The sequence below is a fragment of the Leptinotarsa decemlineata genome, unplaced genomic scaffold (genome assembly GCF_025532065.1).
Source record: "Leptinotarsa decemlineata unplaced genomic scaffold, Ldec_3_MD MMD2_tig00026328_RagTag_RagTag, whole genome shotgun sequence".
NCBI classification, from domain to species: Eukaryota; Metazoa; Arthropoda; class Insecta; order Coleoptera; family Chrysomelidae; genus Leptinotarsa; species Leptinotarsa decemlineata.
Window position 1 is genome coordinate 10,443,858 of NW_027412688.1, and position 20,253 is coordinate 10,464,110.

General features: G+C 34.8%; 1 protein-coding gene across 10 annotated transcripts in view; it reads left to right on the forward strand.

The window, feature by feature from the left end:
• The window catches only part of DIP2 (disco-interacting protein 2), a 612,353-nt gene that overhangs the window by 559,219 nt on the left and 32,881 nt on the right, over positions 1–20,253 (forward strand). For all 10 annotated transcript variants that reach the window (XM_074182728.1, XM_074182721.1, XM_074182722.1 and 7 more), the window contains 4 exons: positions 4,508–4,639; positions 15,338–15,583; positions 16,928–17,200; positions 19,745–19,906. In XM_074182728.1, the coding sequence (XP_074038829.1) occupies positions 4,508–4,639; positions 15,338–15,583; positions 16,928–17,200; positions 19,745–19,906 (813 nt within the window). The remainder of the gene's footprint in view (positions 1–4,507; positions 4,640–15,337; positions 15,584–16,927; positions 17,201–19,744; positions 19,907–20,253) is intronic.

Sequence of the window (20,253 nt, forward strand, 5' to 3'; positions counted from 1 at the left end):
AGTTTTCTGCTTCTATTTCAATACTGAATTTAATGTTTTCATGAATTTCGTTAATATCCCTATGAAAAGTATCTAATTGCCTCTTAGTACCTGTAAAACATACCAAAACGTCTTCTACATATCTATGCCAATACAAAAAATTCTTAATCAAAGGATGTTTAAAGATCGACTCCTCTAGATTATCCATGGAAATTTCTGCAAGAAATGGGCTTAATGGATTTCCCATAATTAAACCTTTTGAGGAGGAATAACAATTGTTGTTAAATTAAAAATAATTTTGTTTGAGACATAGCGACAGAAGGTCAATTATTTCTCGTTTTATGATTGGGTTCACTCTATTTTTATCTAATAATTCTATTACTGAAGTAATAGTATCGTCAGAAGGTATGTTGGGAAATAGATTCTGCGCATCAAAGGATAGTAATTTTGCGTTGTCTCGTAGAGAGAGGTATTGTCTCTAGTTTATTGATTAAGTCATATGAATTCCGTAAACTGAATTTTGGTTTAAATCAAAGAACAACTTGAAAAAGCTACTGTGCTAGCGAAATATGTTGTGATATATTTTTCAAATAAAGTTTGTGGAGATCAAATCGTGAGGTGTAGTTTTTGAAATTACTATGGATCTTCATCAAGTAACGGCCGAATCAATCAGAAAAAAAAATTTTATGGAGAAAAACGTAAAAGTTGCCGGCCCGTCAAAATTTGGATTTTTTTTTCTTCGTTGCAGGGGCCCGTCTCCTGTGGAGGTCCTCGGGCAGTAGCCACGCCTGTCCTTCCCTAAATACGGCTTTGCCTGCAAGTCATTTTCAACTTCACTTCAAAAATCCGAGAAAGTTACTGAAATAAAACTAGCGAGAATGTTTTTCTTTTTAAAAACAAAAAAATCATGTCCCTGTTGTTACTCCTAACGCACACATATTTGATATATGTATATTTTTCTAACATATAAACCTGGTGTGTTTTTCTCTGCGAATTTGTGAATATTTCATTAGCGCATTTGCTGCCCTAGACCCTTACTAACAGCTTTAAATGAAATCGAGTTATTAACAAGTTTCAAGTCTACATAATGGCTATTCTTTCAATTTTCTCCAGAATACCTGAGAATTTGTAAACTTCGGCCAGGTATTCACCCTTATCTGTTTCGAAGATATCAAGTACTATTATTGTGTCTGAAGTAACTACGTGACTTCTGACCAAGCTTGCACTAATCCTCCAAACTTTTGATGACTGTAATGATCCCCTACAAGTAATTTGAGAACCCACGTGATTGCCAAATGTTCCATCATCAAATAGTTTTCTTGACCTGATCAGAAACGCCAATGGTTTTGAATGAATCTACCACAAAATACCATCCCCTAAAATAAAGTAATCCTTCGACGCCTCTGCCGGTTCGATGACATCATCCTGCAATCGTATCGCTACCATATCGGGATTTATTGAAATTGGCATTGTCACTCGACTCACATTGTCCCAGTCCGATAAGCAAAGGAAACCTCTTAGAATAAATAAACTGAACTTCTTCATTTGTGTCATACTCCCGGTGTCTTATTTTATCGGAATTGCATGTTAATGGCATTGTTAAACAAACAATGGTGATGTTTCAAACTCACTTGGTGTTAGTTGTTTATGAGTTCTTCGACGTACGTTTCTCGGACTTGACGCTACCTAGAAAAAGAAAAATGGTAATCGTCTGTCTTTTCGGTCTTCAGAGGGATCGAACACATTGACTTCATTGATAAAGATACCCGTATTCTCGATTTGCCTAGGTTATGCCAGTTTGTATTGTTTGTTCGAGTTAGAAAGTTTGAGTTTTGTCCCACGTCAACTGCGACATTCTGACAATTTTAAATAGATAATAGCGGCTACAGCAGAAGCGGTATTCCGAAATTTAGGGAACACTCCGTCGAACTGAATGTTTCTAAGAATGTGAATTTTACGTGTAATTTTTTCGATAGGTACCTCTTTCACATGTTTCATAGAAATGGTAAGTTGTTGGTAGTTTTTCTAATATCACATAGTAATACATTTCTAATATGTAATTTCACCGTTCATCACTCTATTCGCGCACTTTTCTAGATCTCTCAGATACAGATGCGATTTTAATAAAAACAATATAAAAGTCGTGAAATTTTCTCATGTGTATTAAAGAAATATCAATTATTCAATATCTGCAAAAAGTAACAAAATTAAAGGCTATTTTCGAAACTGTATTATAAAATTAACAGTTTTCATAGCCTGATGCTTGTTGAAATAGCTTTTATTTGCTATTGAATTCATCATTTCAGCATTCTTCGAGATGAATGAATCCAAGTTGTTGCGATCAAAGATAAGGTTCAGAAAGTTTTCAAAATTATCGGAATAATTTTGAAAACGCTGCACATGCCGATTTTGAAAAAAAATGTGTGTATAGTTCAAAAACACTTCAAAAACACTTCACTAACTTTCTTCGAAAGCTTCTGATAATTTCTCTTCCATATTCTCTGTTTCACTATCACTGTCGTCATTTTAATCAATAATGAATTTATTTCCACCATTAATATGGAAGTGTCCAATCTCCATATAGTCGTTTTCAACTAAAATTACTTTTTTATTCCTTTTCTGCCAATCTTCTTCGGTAATATTAGATACTTCTTCATCAACTAGCTCTATTACCCTCTTATCAAATTTTGGAAAATTATTCTTACGCCTGATGCTTTGTTTCAATTTTCCCCAAATCAACTTGATGGGATTGAAAACACAGAAATTGGGTGTGTCCATACTTTTCAGCGATACTCTCAAGGGCATACACTTTTTCAAAGGTTTTTGTCTGTAAAACTTCAAGTAGTTGGTTTTTGGTATAGTTATCTTCAAAATACAAATTGTTATCCATTAAAAAACTTTGTACTTCATCTTTCCTCGAATTTTTATTCGGTACATTGATGAGCTGATGAGTTTAAATCCATTCCTCAAAAATATCAGCTTCCATGTTCTTATGATAGTCAACATTACAGTCCTCAAGTTTTTTCCACATAATTTCAAAGAATTCGGAACCCATCCTTTACTTCCTCCGCAAGGCACAATGATTAGTCGCAATACTTTGTTTGCAGGCATGTTAGGCGTACACATTCTCGAACCATCAGTCTACCCTTTCGTAACTGTGTCGTGAGTGTCATACCAAGTTTTGTCTATATTTAGTTATTTATTATAAGTATCTGTTTCACTATTCTTCTGCTTTCCATAACTGCTTAACGTTTGTTTATTATTTTAAATCTAAATCCTAGTTTCTTTATCCAATTCTGAGGAATCGCATTGATTTTGTAATTGTCGTATATTGTTTTTTTCAATGATTTTATTAGATGAACATCTAAAGGTTTTGGTAATCCCGTATCACATCGTGTCTTGCGTTCATAAGATTTGTTTTTGGCTATTTTACGTACATTTGAGAAAGGAATTTCGGTCAAATCTGATGTTGCTTGTAATAGTTTGTTTCCCTCAAAACCAAACTCAAGATGTAGATTCTTATATACATTGAAACATACTCTCTGTGTTTCAATATTCAAATGCATCCGAATGTTATTCACTGCTTATCTCTTTTTCGCATTGTTCACCATCGCTATTGGAATCACTACCCAGGAAAAAGTCTGCGTTGTTATCACACTCGTTATTACTATTAGTACTTGTCCAATTGACGCCACATTTTAAACAGATAACAAAAATTTTAAGTAATTATAACTGCACCAATATCGAATTTCAACTTCCAAATCGCGATCAGTTCCTGAACTGAACATTGACGACACAACGGCGATAGTCATCCCCACATTCTATTCGTCACCGTAACATGACTTGAAATTCAAATTCATGACGTTTCAGCCAATCATAAAACTCGGTTAGTAAAAATTATCCAATACCCGAATACGGCTAATATTAAACACGTTGCGGCTATTTATGTTCACAACTGGAACACTGTATTTTTATTACCTAAACATAACCGATTGTTGGCCAGGTGTGTTGTCACCTCCTTCAATCGTTTGTTTGACAATAGGTATATTTTCTTGTCTTTCGCTTTAGTTCATTAATAGTAGTGACGACCAGATGATGAGACTTTTTGTTTGTCCTCCGTGGTCTAGAACCATATGTCAGCAAAAAATGTGTAGGACTGAATCTAGTTCTCTAGTGCATCAATATTTCATTAGGTATATAGAACTATTGAATGAGGGGTATATCTCCCATTATTCAAGTTAGTGTATATTTGTAGTCACCCACATTCTGAGGTATTGGACAGACTTGACCTGAACAACTTTCAAAGTATTTACTCCCAGCTGTCCACTTGTTCATTTACTTGCTTGTTGTTGACCCCATATTTATTTATTCAGTTTTTATCAGTGTTGTTTTGAACAATGCGCACGTTGTGGAATAGCTCCTTTCTACTCTAGTTGTATCTGTATTGTAGTTTGAAGCAATAGTTATTCCAGAATTTGAAACTGAGTATGCGTGAAATAAAGTAAAATAATATTTTATATTCCCTCAGAGGTTCGACAAGAGGCTGTGCAACAAGCCCTGGCTCAGGCACTGCAAAATAGGCACAAACCTTCGATGCCCATGCCATCGAAGAGAACATCGGTAATGGCCAGGAGTCCGGAAAGGGATCATCACGATTCAGGTAAGTGAAAAAATATGTTTTTTTCGATTTTTCAATGCAAAGTATTCTAATCCTCATTTTTATCCCAAGGAAAAACAGTTTCTTTCGAGCAGAGGGGAGCGGTAGTGTATTTTTCCGTCTATGTCCCTTCATGTCATAGCCAAAATACTAAATACCATATTTGTTTCAATCCCTATGTAGGCATTGCATCTCTCAAAATTTCAATTTCCCACTTCAATTCTGAATTGAATTTTATTCAATTCTTCAAAAATACTACATGGGCTGAAGAGTCTCGGACCTAACACTCAGATGCATTCACCGCTTTTTCAATTAGTACTAATCTTAAAAAGAAAGCTGTTGAATTTCATGATATTCTACCCATAAGTGAGTTTTTGAATGGCTTGAAAAGTGTTATAAGGGCGCCGATCGATCAGAAACAACAATTTATGCTGATTTCAAACGTGGTCGTAGGGACACCGATATTGCAGAGCGCAGTGGACGTCCTAATGAGGCAGTAACACCAGAAAACATAAAAAATCCACAAAATCGTTTTGAATGATCGAAAGGTGAAGTTTTGTAAGTTAGTTGACATTATAAAGATACCAAAAAAGCGTGTTGGCTTTGCAAGAAACGTTCTTTCGAAAAGCTGAAGAACCATACACAAAAACGATCCGACAAGCCATAGCATCGATGTTTGGCCAGCAAACCAGCAAACAATGGACGTCCAAATGAGGCAGTAACACCAGAAAACATAAAATAATCCACAACATCGTTTTGAATGATCGAAAAGTGAAGTTGCGTTAGTTAGCTGACATTGTAAAGATATCAACAGAACGTGTTGGCTTTATATTACATGAATTAACATTTGACCATGAGAAAGTTCTGTTCAAAGTGGGTGCCGCGTGAGCTCACTGTTGACCAAAAACATGGACGTCTTGATGATTCTGAGCAGCGTTTGGCCATGTTTAAACATAAACCGAAATTTTTGCGTCAATATGGGGAAATGGATAAAACATGGATCTATCACTTTACTCCGGAATCAAAACGAGCGTCATCTGAGTGGAGAGCAACTGGTGAACCTCGTTCAAAGCGTTGAAGGCCGAAACTGCGAAAAAACGACTCCATTTGAAAAAAAAACTGTGTTGTTTCATCAAGACAATCCACAGTGTCACAAATCAATGAAAACAATGGCAAAAGTTCATGGAATCGGCTTCGAATTGCCCTTACATATACCATATTCGCCAGATTTGGCTCCCAGCCACTACTGGCTGTTCGCAGACTTCTAGTAAATGCTCACCAACAAGAAATTTCGCTCGAATGAAGAGGCTATTGCTGAAACTGAGGCCTAGTTTGAGGCAAAAGATAAATCGTGCTACAAAAGTGGTTAGGTTAGGTTAGGTCCAAAGTGAGTGGGTCTATTCTATCCTCCACCGCAATCCGCTAGGGTTTATTGTGGCTCACATATATTCACACTCGACCGAATAAACCCAGCTTCTTAACGAAGCCGATTAGTTTGTATGTCTGGTTTTGGTGAATCATCACTTGAGCGCAAACGTTTGCTAACCTGTTCATGGGAGGTTTGTTCCTTTACCTGAGACAGATTCTGCGTACGCCGCTCAAGAATTTGGTGCAAGGCGGTTTCTTAAGGTACCCCGCTCTTGAGGAGACGACTCGGTCATGTCCTGGCTGCACCACCAAACTTTCTTTTAGGTTCAGTTATTGGATCAGGAGTTGGAGAGTTGAGAAGCTCTCGCTCCTGATCTAAATTTACAGGAGAGTCACTTGGAGTCGTAAGCTCGACATCCATCTTCTCTGTAGACTCAGCGTCAGAAAGAATTTTTGGGTTTACTCTGTCCATAAAAGTTCTACGAGTAACTAGGGAAAGAATATCAATCACGGCAGAGCTCCGCATTGCCGTCTCAAGGCAATGCTACGACAAGAGGGCGCCCGGTATCTCGAAGGTTCCGTAGAGACAGCTGCTAGGCTCAGTGTCTTTCATCCTCTTGGCACGGATACACACACCTTAGGAGTAAGCCATCGTTGGGATGCCATTCAGGTAGGGAATAACAGAACCACAAGTGATTCTGTCATTCCCGTATCTAGCGGGGCTACGTGGAAGCAGGCATCCGATGGCCGGTTTGCTCAACCTCCACATCACAAGGCAATGCACTCGTCGAAAACAGCATGCACAGAGGTTCAGGCAGTGAAAGATGAACAAGGACAGCCAACCCGCCTACAAAAGTGGTATTGAAATGTTAGAGCAGCGCTGGAATGATTGTGTGGCTCTTTATGAAGATTACGTTGATCTGTTTAAAATCTGTTTAAAATCTGCTTTTTCGTTAACCAGCTGTCACACCCCTACGAACGACAACCCTCAGAAGTCGAAATTTGTGCGAGTTAAGGATTAACGAGGTCTCACCTTTTAACGTGTGATTCCTAACACGGGTTGGAAGATAGCAAGTGAAGATCGATCGTTCAGACTAGGGCTTGAACCACAGACCAACACGGCAGTCAATTCGAGTGAGTGAACAAAGCACCCACGCCGAACCGCTTGGCTACCGACCGACCAATGATGCGTAAAGACAATTTTTAAAAAAAGCGTTTTCTCCCTTAGGCCCGGAACTTTTCAGCCCAAGTGTTATTTCTAGTTTCGTTAAATGATCATCCACGAGTCAAAACTCAATATGAATCTTCAACACTTCAATTATGTATTATTCAAAGTTATACAAACCTTTATGTCAATATATGTGATGGTAATGAACACTTTTTCCTTACCAGAACTGAAGCACTGTCTGTCGACGGACGTTTCGCTAAGCAAGTCAGCTCCATCAGGAGATGACTAAAACTATCATATTCTAGTCTATCCTGATGATGGTAACTTAGTTAGAGAAACGCTTGTAGAGAGATAGTGGTTTAGTTCTGATGAAGAAAATGAGTTTTCATTAGGTTCATTTTACGCCAGAGGTTCTATTACTATCTACCAAATATACGATTTATTATAGAAAATAGTTCAATTCTGCTCCAGAGCATAATTTTGTAAAAAATCACGTTGCAAAATTTGAATTTAATAACACTTCCGTTTTGCATTTATATTGTTTTTAAATTTGCATCTCTCACAAATTCAAGAATATCTCAGCAGAAATAAAATCCAACTTCATTACCATAAAGTTTCATGCCCTTTTCTTGGAAATATAATTATCTTGAGTTCTGCAAAGAAAGCATTTTCTTGCAAAATATTCCAGCATTCTCATTTTCTTTGGCGGTTTAACTTTGCGAGAAACTACTTCGAAAATCTTATTTATTTCAATGAGCCGTGAGCCAAATATTTGGAATAACCAATTAGATATCCAATATCGAAAAAGTTTACCGTCAAGTTTAAGTATGATTAGTTTTTTAATGGTAACTGTTGAAAACGATTATAATCCTTGAGATCGAAAGCGCTAATCAGTATCCCATTACTTTCAAATGAAGCTATTACGTTTGAGTTGTTTCTTTCTCAGGTTGTCCCAAAGAAAAGTGTCCGTAGAAAATAATAACTTATTATTTATTTTCAAGATATTCTCAACAATGAAATAGGTCAGTCACTACATCAAGGTGTCACGTTTATACTTTGAAATGTCACAATTTTTTTCATCTGGTTAGGTTATGTCAAAGGTGTTACTAGGAAACATCAACACTGAAGTACCACAAGGATATAATCTAGGAGCACTATTATTTGATTTATTCATAAATGATCTTCAGTCTGTTTTTGAAATATTTACATTGAAATATTTGAAATATTTGTTGAATGCAGTTACGAAAGTGACTAATATTTCGAAATACAAATAGTTTATTTGCTCAACACGCCTTGCTACGTGATTTTTGAAACGTGTTTGATTAGCTAGTTTAGTTTGGCCGATATATATATATATATATATATATATATATATATATATATATATATATATATATATATATATGTCTGTTTAAAATATATATATTTATATATATATACTTTCAAATCCTTTTTGTGATTTACATTTAATATTAAAATACTGAAAATAAAGGAAAATTAGTTGCATCATTCAAAAAAAATATATATATATATATATATATATATATATATATATATATATATATATATATATATATATACAATCGATCGTTTCAAAAACACTTCACTAACTTTCTTCGAAAGCTTCTGATAATTCCTCTTTCATATTCTGTTTCACTATCACTGTCGTCATTTATATCAATAATGAATTTATTATCACCATTAATATGAAAGTGTCCAATCTCCATATGGTCTTTTTCAACTAAAATTACTTTTTCATTCTTTTTCTGCCAGTCTTCTTCGGTAATAATATATACTTTTTCTTTAATTAGCTCTATTACCTTCTTATCAAATTTTGGAAAACTATTTTTACATCTGATGCTTTGTTTCAATTTTCCCCAAGTTCCCCAAGGGAAGTCTCAGTATAATGAGTCCATACTTTTCAGCAATACGCTCAAGGGCATCATAACTTTTTCAAATGTTTTTGTCTGTAAAACTTCAAGTAATTGGTTTTTGGTGTAGTATAGTAATCTTCAAAATACAAATTTTTATCTATTAAAAAAGTTTGTATTTCATCTTTCCTCGAATTTTCATTCGGTACATTGATGAGCTGTTGCGAATGATAAAACGCGTTGTCAAGAACTATAATACTATTCGCATCCAAATTTGGGATCATCGTGTTTTCAAACCATTCCTCGAAAATATTAGCTTCCATGTTCGTATGATCGTCAACATTGCACTCCTCAAATTTTTTCCACATAATTTCAAAGAAGTCTGAACCCATCCTTTACTTCCTCCGCAATGCACAATGATTAGTCGCAATTCTTTGTTTGCAGGCATGTTAGGCATACACATTCTCGAACCATCAGTCCACTCTTTCGTAACTGTGTCGTGAGTGTCATACCAAGATTCGTCCAAATAGAAAATTTGCCGTTGTTCTTGTCTATATTTAGTTATTTGTTCTAAGTATTTGTTACGCAATTCCACTATTTTTCTGCTTTCCATAACTGCTTAACGTTTGTTTATTATTTTAAATCTAAATCCTAGTTTCTTTATCCAATTCTGAAGAGTTTTGTCACAGCAGCTCACGTTATGTCCAGAGTATTCAATTTCTTCCCTATGATTTCAGTTGTAGGAATCTCATTGCTTTTGTAACAGTCGTATATTGTTTTTTTCAATGATTTTATTAGATGAACCTCAAAAGGTTTTGGTAATTCTGTATCACATCGTGTCTTGCGTTCATAAAGTTTGTTTTTGACTATTTTACGTACATTTGAGAAAGGAATTTCTGTCAAATCTGATGTTGCTTGTAATAGTTTGTTTCCCTCGAAACCAAACTTGAAATGTAGATTCTTATATACATTGAAACATACTCTCTGTGTTTCAATATTCAAATGCATCGGAATCTTATTCACTGGTTATCTCTTTTCCGCATTGTTCACCATCGCTGGTGGAATCACTACACTGGAGAAAGTCTGCGTTGTTCACACACTCGTTATTACTATTAGTAATTGTCCAAGGATGCCACATTTTGAACAGATTACAAAAATTGTAAGTAATTATAACTGCACCAATATCGAATTTCAACACTCAAATCGCGATCAGTGCCTGAACTGAACACGACGACGATAACTATCCCCGCATTCCCGATTTCTATTCGTTACCGTAACATGACTTCAAATTCAATTTTATGACTCTTCGGCCAATCAAAAAACTCGGTTAGTAAAAATTATCCAATACGAAACGTCAAGTCTACACTACTCGTGGACTAGTTCGCTGCCGGTTCATTTCTATGCATTGGTTCGTTTGGCCTTTGAGAGTGCCGCCACCTTTAAATGTACACAATATCGTTTACTTCGACTATACCTAATAATTGTTGAAGTAACCTAAAAGTTTTGAAGGCTACTTTCACGTTTCAACTTTTCAAAAATTCGATATAATCCGTTAAGGTACTTTAGTTCATGCGAACGGACAATGAACTTTGAATCAATGCCTATTCGAAAAGTTGATCATTCAAGGAGATTCACCCTAAATTCATTCATGGTTCCTTATTAACTTAACTGCTATAATTGAAGGAGATCCGTTGCTTTCAGCAACATTTTTCTTGATATCATATCTTTCATTGATCAAGGGGAACGTAACAAGCCTATAGACAAGAAAGTTCAGTCCTGTCATTTTGTGTTGTGGACAACGGTATGAGCTATTAGGAATATATCTGAAAGTACTTAGTATTCTTCCTGTAAACATCAAATGCTTGACAAACTTTAATTTCAAAAATATATCGTAGATACGAAAAAGTTACTGTGATAGCGAAACATGTCATGATATATTTCTGAAAATGAAGTTTGTGAAGACCAAATCGTGGGGTGCAGTTTATGAAAAAATTTAATTACTAAGACATCCAAGAATGGTAACTCTTCATTGTTTTCAATATCTGTTCAAAATAAATAATTTTTTGCAAATACCAGAACTGCAATATTTTCCCGATTAGCGTTTCACCAGCTTCCTTAAAGAACGTTCCCTGCAAGTGGCCGACGATAGATATCTCTCGAATACTTTTACCATCAACGCTGGTGTTCCCCAGGGATCCATATTGTCTCCAAACCTGTTGTTTATTGTATATCAAGGACTTATTGAAAAAAACCAAACATCAGCTGCGGATGCACATCTTCACCGGCAGCAGGAGGTTACATATCTTGATGAGGATCTAGAAGTAATTTCCAATTGGGGCGAAAGTAACCAGGTTTAATTCAATGCCACAAAAACCCAGTCATTGGTTTTCTCCAAAAAGATAAATGTCTTCGAACCGGATATAATAATATCAGGGCAGACAATTCCGCTTTCTTCTTCGATAAGTTTGTTGGAGGTTATAATGGACATCAACATGTATTGGCACAATCATGTCGCTGGAATTGAAAAGGCTGCTTCTCAAAAGCTTGGAACTGTTCTAAATCAAAAAACTATACACACCTCAGCAATGTTTGGTGCTTTATAATAATAATAATAATATGATTTTATTTCCTTGAGACAGTACAGGCTGTATGGAAAAAGTCAAAGGAAGGGTTTCATACAAAGTGCATATACCATCAACAAACGAATAGCAAACACCGCATAAAAAACATACAAACGGTTACATATAACAGATAATCAAAAGCAAATAAGTACATAAATAGATGACAAAAAAAAATATATATGTATATATATATATATATATATATATATATATATATATATATATATATATATATATATATATTCCCTTAGAAGTGATGTTCTAAAAACTGTTCTATGGAGTAAAAGCAATTTGGCACTAGAAAATCTTTCAGATTTCGTTTGAAAATTAAAATTGAGGTTTTTTATGTTTTTCGGGATCGAATTAAATATTTCTGGAGCCCTGGGCATTTTGAGTTATTCTAAGTTTTGTTAAAGGCACTATAAAGTTATTTTTGTGTCTAGTGTTATACCCATGTTTAGAATCAATCTGGGGGAATGTCTCTTTTTTCTTATACATACATATACACAATTCTAAAATATAAAGTGAGGGTGAGGTTAATATCTCCAGGTCTTTGAATGCATTTCTGCAGGAGGTTCGAGAGCTCAAACCCAACATTGAACGTATAATACGTTTTTGTGCTATAAAAACACAAAACGATGAAGTTGATGTTGCCCAGAAGGTCAAGCCATATCGTAGTCTACTTTCTACCTGTGCATAATAGAACTGCAACAACTGATCAGGATTCAGAATTTCTTTTATATTCCTAAATTGAAAGGCAACTGTGTGGAGTTTGGAAACAAGATCCTCACAGTGAGATTTCCAATTGAGATGGTTATCAACATTTAATCCCAGAAATAATTTAATAAAGCTCAGATCAGACCTTCTTTGGAGTATTGTTCTCATATATGGAGCTCCGCCTCTAAGCACACCCTGAAGCTGCTGGATTCCATCCAGAAAAAAGCCATCCGCCGGATTGGAGACACGAACATCACGTGCAACCTTGATAGCCTGGAACATCGAAGAAAAGTTGGAGATTTGTCTCTCTTTCACGGGAGGTGTTCAAGTGACTTGGCATATTTGATTCCACCAAGAGCGGTACATATCAGAAATACGCGACAGGCTGTGACTGCTCATCGTTTTGAGGTTCAAACCAGTACACCACGAACTCACCGTTCGAGAACTCTATCGTTTGGAGAAATGCATTTATGTGAAATGAACTTCCTGAAAACGTTTTTCCAAATGAATATAATCTCCAGCGATTCAAATCCAACGTGAATCGCTACTTCCGCTACTTCCCCTCTTGAAGCGCCTTAAGGCTTTTCCTTCAGTACTTGTGTTTTGTTTTAAGAAAACCAGTTACGTCTTCTGGATATTAAGTAAACTGATCTGTTGTTAAGAGTTTAAACAAAGTCCTCTACTTTAGATTTCATTGTGTCAAAAGTCTCAAATATATCATATTCATATCGGATCCAGGTTACGGAAACTCCTTTTCTACTTCTACCGTGTTAGGAATCACACGTTAAAAGGTATGACCTCGTTAGAGGTATCAGTAATGATGTCATATATAAACGTTTGGAACTTTTTAGTTTAGAGCATCGCAGAAATTGTGCGTCGTCATATTTTTATTCAAGTTAGTGAATGAGAGAGTTGACTGTCCTAAAATTCTTGAACAAATGAACTTCAATGTACCATGGCCAGCTTCACGATTTCAATCCATTTTCAGACCTCTCAGAGCAAGAACTAACATTATGCTCAATTCCCCAATATATGTTATGTGCACAAATTTCAATAGCATTTGTGCCCATGGTGATTTATTCTTCACTAACCTTCATAACATTATTAGATTTGCTAACATGTACTTGAAGTAGGTAATTAGAATTAGTTTTTCTTTTTTGTTCATTTTATTTTTCGTTTATAGTTAAGTATTGTGATTAAAATTTTATATTGTCCTGTAAATGGGTAACTGTTGGACAATAAAGCTATTATTATTATCGTTAGTCCTTAGCTCGCACAAGTTTCTCAACTTCTGAGAGTTGTAGTTCGTATGGGGGCGACAGCTGATTAACGGAAAAACAGAACACACAGACTTTCTTTCCTTTTTGCTCATCAACTATATGCTCATGCTATAAAGAGGAGCAGTGAGTTTGCAGTTGACATGCAGTTGTTGAACTGGAAGCAATTAGGTTCCTTGAAGATGTTTGTTGATTGCGTGTAGTATTCAATTACTCATCCACTAAAACCGTTAACCCTCAGAAGATCCCTCAAATATTCATTAGTTTCTGGTATAGGGACACTTTGAAACAACGAGGATACGTCGAATTATACTAAAATATCTCGTCTCGCAACTATACATCCTCAATTTATTCTATGAATTAATGTGAATCATATTTGTATCATATCTCTTTTTTTTGAAAAATTCAACGACTTGTACAATAACAAAATGTCATTGAGTGTAACAAATTGAAAGTCAAATTCAGAAACATCAAAGTCAAAGCCTATTATGATAAGAAATATTTTTTTCAATATCTCCAATTTTTCGAAAAAGAATGATAACTTATGATACATCTTGAATATGTAAAATTTGGTTATATTCAAAACAGAAAGAATTCGATGTAGCGCCCCTAAGAAAAAAAAAAGTTGATGATGGTGGCCGGAAGACGAAACGTCGGATAGCAAATCTAAAAACACTATTATGTAGCAGGGAAAAAGTGACACCGTGGAAGTGCAATTTATTTTCGAATCTTTCGAAAAATAAAGCCAGAAAAAAGTAAAAACTGTTTTTCGAAATTTTTGTTTTTTTTCGGATATCTCCGGATATGCTCGGAATTTCAGAACTTTCTCAACGGAATATTGTTAGTCAGGTAAATGCGCAACTTTGCTCCAATTTAACCATCTTCGTATCTCTCATAGTTTCCGAGATGCCAATGGTGAGGATCGAATTTGAAACACCCTGTATATAGTTATACACAGAATGAACCATGGCCGGTCATAAATACCGCCTCCTTATTGCGCACAAAATTCATACCGTTTAATACTTGTTTACATTTTTATTTCGAATACTTTCTCTCTCTAACACAGACCCTTGGTTTGCGCAGCGCGGCGAACCCCCACCGGTCATGGTTCATACTGTGTAACTACCTACCAAGTGTCCAATCTACTTACTTAAGATAAATTTGAATTTACCAATTTCATCTGTGCTTAGAGGTCTAGCCCGAATCTATAATATTGTTTTAGTTATCATTGATCTTGAAATTTAGGTATTGTTCATAGTGATCCAGTATAGTCTTTTTTTAACTTTAGATTTGAATTGTTCATACTTTACACAGGTGTTATCAATACACAATAAACTATCAATCAGGAGGATTCTTTCATTTCGATTAGATAAAAAATGCATTTTAAAATCACCAAAAGTTGCTTGTCTCTGTTATTTTGTTGATAGATCATTTAACAGTGCATCCATCTTCATACTATAATTTTGTACATTAACTGCTTTAGGTTTCAAGTTATGAATATTGCCACCCTTCAATGTTTCCTAGTTTTTCTACAATATTTACTTTTCAATTCTAGTTTAGTGTGGTAGTAATTGAATAAATCATTCTTCAACCAAGTTTCACTTGCAAATATGCAAACAGTTGTTTCATATTTTTCGTTAATCCCCACAGTACTGGTCAGTAAATGATTTTGTTTTCAGAGTCATCCTCTGACGAAGACAGCATCGTTAACGAGGAAACAATAGAAAGTACGCCGGAAAGGGAAAAGGTGAGAGACAGAAGCGGTCTTCAAATGTTTCCCCCACCACCCCCTTCCGATACCAGCAGCACGGGATCCCCGCCGCCATTGCATCACAGGCCTCGATTGCCGCCTCCGAACAATTTCGACGACAAAAGAAATCAGGAAATAACTGAAATTACCGAGATTCTACAAAATTTGCGACCATGTAAGTAACGACTTTATTCATGTGATATAACTCCAACACAACATTGAACTGAAAATATTCCAAGTAGTGTGATTTGAATATTCAAATCACTTTTGAAGAAGCTACAAACTTGAGAAATATATCACGACATGTTTTGCTAACACAATAGCTTCTTCAACAGTGATTTGAATATTCACTGTTGAAGAATCTACAAACTTTATTTGAAAAAGATATCACGACATGTTTCGCTAACACAGTAGCTGCAAGCTACAAATTTTATTTGAGAAATCATGTTTCGCAAACACAGTATTCAAATCACAGTAGTCAAATCACTATTGAAGAAGCTGCTGTGGAAACATGTGATATATTTCTCAAATATAGTTTGTAGCTTCTTCAACAGTAATTTGAATATTCAAATCACTGTTGAAGAAGCTACAAATTCTATTTGAGAAATCAGGTTTCGCTAACACAGTATTCAAATCACTGTTGAAGAAGCTACTGTATTAGCGAAACATGTGATATATTTCTCAAATAAAGTTTGTAGCTTCTTCAACAGTGATTTGAATATTCAAATCACAATTTGAATATTCAAATCACAGTACTACTGTGTTAGCGAAACATGTCGTGATATATTTCTCTTTAACAGCGATTTGAATATTCAAATCACTGTTAAAGAAGCTACTGTGTTAGCGAAACATGTCGTGATATATTTCTCAAATAAATTTTGTAGCTTCTTCAACAGTATTCAAATCACTGATGTAGAAGCTACTGTGTTAGCGAAACATGTGATATAATAAAATTTGCAGCTTCTTCAACAGTAATTTGAATATTCAAATCACTGTTGAAGAAGCTACAAACTTTATTTGAGGAATACATCACGCCATGTTTCGCTAACACAGTAGCTTCTTCAACAGTGATTTGAATACTGTGTTAGCGAAATGTGATTTCTCAACAGTGATTTGAATATTCAAATCACTGTTGAAGAAGCTACTGTGTTAGCGAAACATGTCGTGATATATTTCTCAGATAATGTTTGTGGATATCAAATCGTAAGGTGTAGTTTATGAAAAAAGTTTACTCTTTTTACACATGCATTTAGTTCTCCATTACAACTTTATATTTTTTCAGGTTGTGCAAGGTAAAAATACCCAAAGAAGGGCGATAAAAACTCTGGTTTCCTCTACAAAAATGACTTTTGTTCGTTAAAATGTTGTAAATGATTCTCAGATTAACTCAAATTAAGTCTCTCAGTCTACAGTTTCATCATGCATATATCTGCCGTCTTGTTCACATTCCTACAGTCTTTCATCAAAAAACGCAGCTGTTGTGTAACTGCTCAATAACCTCTCCTAATCTCTCTCGCAGATTCGCAACCTCCAGACGTCACCCACAACACGGTTCAAGGTCAGGGAGGTAGAAGGGCAGCAGCAGACAGGGTAAACAGATATGCCTCCTCGACTTCTGATGACACCATCGGCACTGGTACCGGACGATGGAAAGTTTCGACCAAAATCCAACAACTGCTCAATACTCTAAAAAGGCCAAAACGACGACCACTTCCAGAGTTCTACGAGGACGATGACATTGAACTGGAAATAGCAGCCAATCCCAAGGACCCCAACGCCCCCAAACCAGAAGGTAGTTGATTTTTTCAATGAAATTTTGGTTAATAATTCTGTTTTCATTTTTTTTTTGTTTCTGATTCCTTCTTGTTTATTTTTTCGTCTAAGCCGCCGTTGCCGTCTAATTTTCACTAAATTGCAAAACCTAAACACACAATATAAACGCTTCTTCAGGCGTGATCATACAGTTTTCAAGTAACACTTTTTTTCAAATTCAAAATATACTTTATTTTCTGAAGAATGAAAATCTTAATGACAAAGCATAAATGTGCATATGCCTTGTTATACTGTGATTCATAAGATATAGGTTCAAAATATATAACAATAACAGTAAATATTAATCTAGTAGATTATAATATAAATAAAACACAACATGACAATAATAAACACTGATGTGATGAGTCAGCTAATAAACACTGTCACAAGATAACTTTTCAGATTTTTTCCGAACATAGTATAAGTTTCAGAGTGTTTAATTTATGTAGGCAGATGATTATCTATTTTAGCAGCCCTATAAATGCATGACTATTTGATTAAATTCGTTTATGGAATCGGTAGTTTTATGCCATTTCTTCAACAGTGATCTTGTTGTATATTGATTGGTTTTTTAATACTAAACAGACTGTTTCGAAAATTGATAAAGTTGGTGGAGGTAAAACTTATGAGCCTCAAATAATTATTCACCAGATACCCTTGGTCCTACTTTAAAAAGATAACGAATATCTAGCTTTTGTAGAACAAAGATTAGGTTGAAGATTCTTGGTTACTAACTCCCCAGAAAGCAACTCCATAACGAATATGAGATTCGATCAAGGCATGGTACTTTGTTGCTGTTGCTGTACCAAGCTTGTTTGCAACTATAACAGTGCATAACGATCCTTGATCCTAGCTGTCTAAACATGACTTTGAAAATTTAGTATTCATCCATGTATATCCCTTAAAACCTATTAAAGAATTGTTTTTAGGCCACTACCCAAAGGAATATAAGGCAAAATACACTGAAAAATTATACAGTTTTTTACATTGAACAACATTGAATTTTTTATTGAGATTTTCACTGAACAGTTCACAAAACACAACACTAGTTTCACTATATTATGCATTATGAACACTTCTTCAGGCGTTTTCATAATGTATGAATAAAAGTAATTACAAACAAAAACTTTCCGAAATAATATCTTGATGAACATTTTTCAAAACTCACGTTTGATTAATATTTCTCGAGTATTTTCCTTTGTACCTGAAAACATCAGTAGTCATACAATTAAATAAAGGGGGTGACAGAAACAAATCTGCGACCAATATCACTAATTTGATCGAGAAACTAGTCAAACAAAACTAAACAAACTAAAGTACCACTTTTCTGCAGCAAACTTAAGTCATTGAAGGTAATAGCAGCGAAATAAAAATGCGTTCAGTTCTAAACCTTTCGTTATAACATGTGTAGCATCGGTTTGTGAGGCCACTTTAATTTATTTTTTCTAACAAATTGTGCATGAAATGCTAAAGACACACATTTATTCATTTTAATAAGAATCAATATTGCTTTCCAATCACCACATTACATGTGAACGATATTTTGAATATTGAAATAGGCCTAGAAAGCTATTCTTGAAAGATGGGCATATGCCATCAAGGATTCCTTAAAGACCTATGGAAAAAAGATGATATGTAGTGAATTGTTTTTTAATGTCTCTTAGGCTGTGTTTTACAATGAAATCTTTCCGGATAACACCACCGCCCTGACTTCTTATCACGGATAACATCATCGTATTACAACGTATTCATACAAAACATTATCAAATTTTTCATTTTAAACTTTCCATAGAATCCGATCATTAGTGAAAATCGTATGAAAATATGTTCAGAAGTTTTCAAGTATATTGTGTTCAGACAGACATTGTTTTATACTATATTATATAGTGATGACACTTGAGGCTAAATTATGACAAAATAATTATCATACAAAATAATGTTGAAGAACTGTCAATAACTGAACGTTGATCACCAAAAAAATTAGATACTCAATTTCTATCATATTCTGCTAAAGTGAAAATGTTTTTTTATATATTCCATACACCATATTTCTCGTATATCTCCAAAATGATTACTTTCGTAGTTTTATCTCTAATCACTTTAGAACTTTTAGTTGAATTTGACTCACTTGATATTGGTTCCAATTTCTGAAAAACGATAAATCTGTCAATCTGTCACCTCTCCCAAAAAAATTCATTTTGAACACGCCAATGCGACCAAGAATATTATCTCATGAATATCGGTGGTTTCTAAATGAGCAAAACCTACAGGAAATTCCGAGTAAATCATGATAAACCATCATTCGGAAGAGACATATTATCATTCTTAGAATTCTAAACATGAATAATTGCACTGATTTCTATTCAGATCAGTTTTATATGGACAAGCAAAATCATCTTGTTTTATTATCTGACAAGTACCAATATTGGGTTGTTCAAAATTTGGTATTTATATAGTAATCACAGGTACGGTACTACTTTTTAAGTATTTTTCGTCCTTATTCTAATGTTTTTTTATATTTCAGGAAGCTCAATGAGCCCAGCAGTTGGTGAACAACTGGTTGTGCCTTCTGGGCTTCCCAGGAGTTTAGAGGCAGCTATCACTAGATATGGGAATGCAACTTTCAAAGCACCAGTAGCAACTGTTTTAGATCCCAATGGAAAATTAACAGTAACATTAACTTATGGTAAGTTACACTGGTATGGTTCAGATATTTCGAGGACTTCATTTTTGATTGAGGTACCTAAAGATATGACAAGATTATTCAGAAATACAATTGTAAAATTACAGTTGAAACTAGTTGTTTTCATTTGTTTTCTCGACTGTTGACTCAAAAAAAACTGGTTTCATTAAAATTAATAGAACATATTGAAAATTCCTCTAAAATAAATTGTGGTTCAGAATCGAGAGAATTTTAACAAATAAAGTCGATATATCCGTCATAATTCCACAGCCTATTGTTTGTGCTACAGTTCAAATAATATACGAGTATGTGGGGATCTAGTTGATGGTTGAGAGGTAGAGAATATGTTA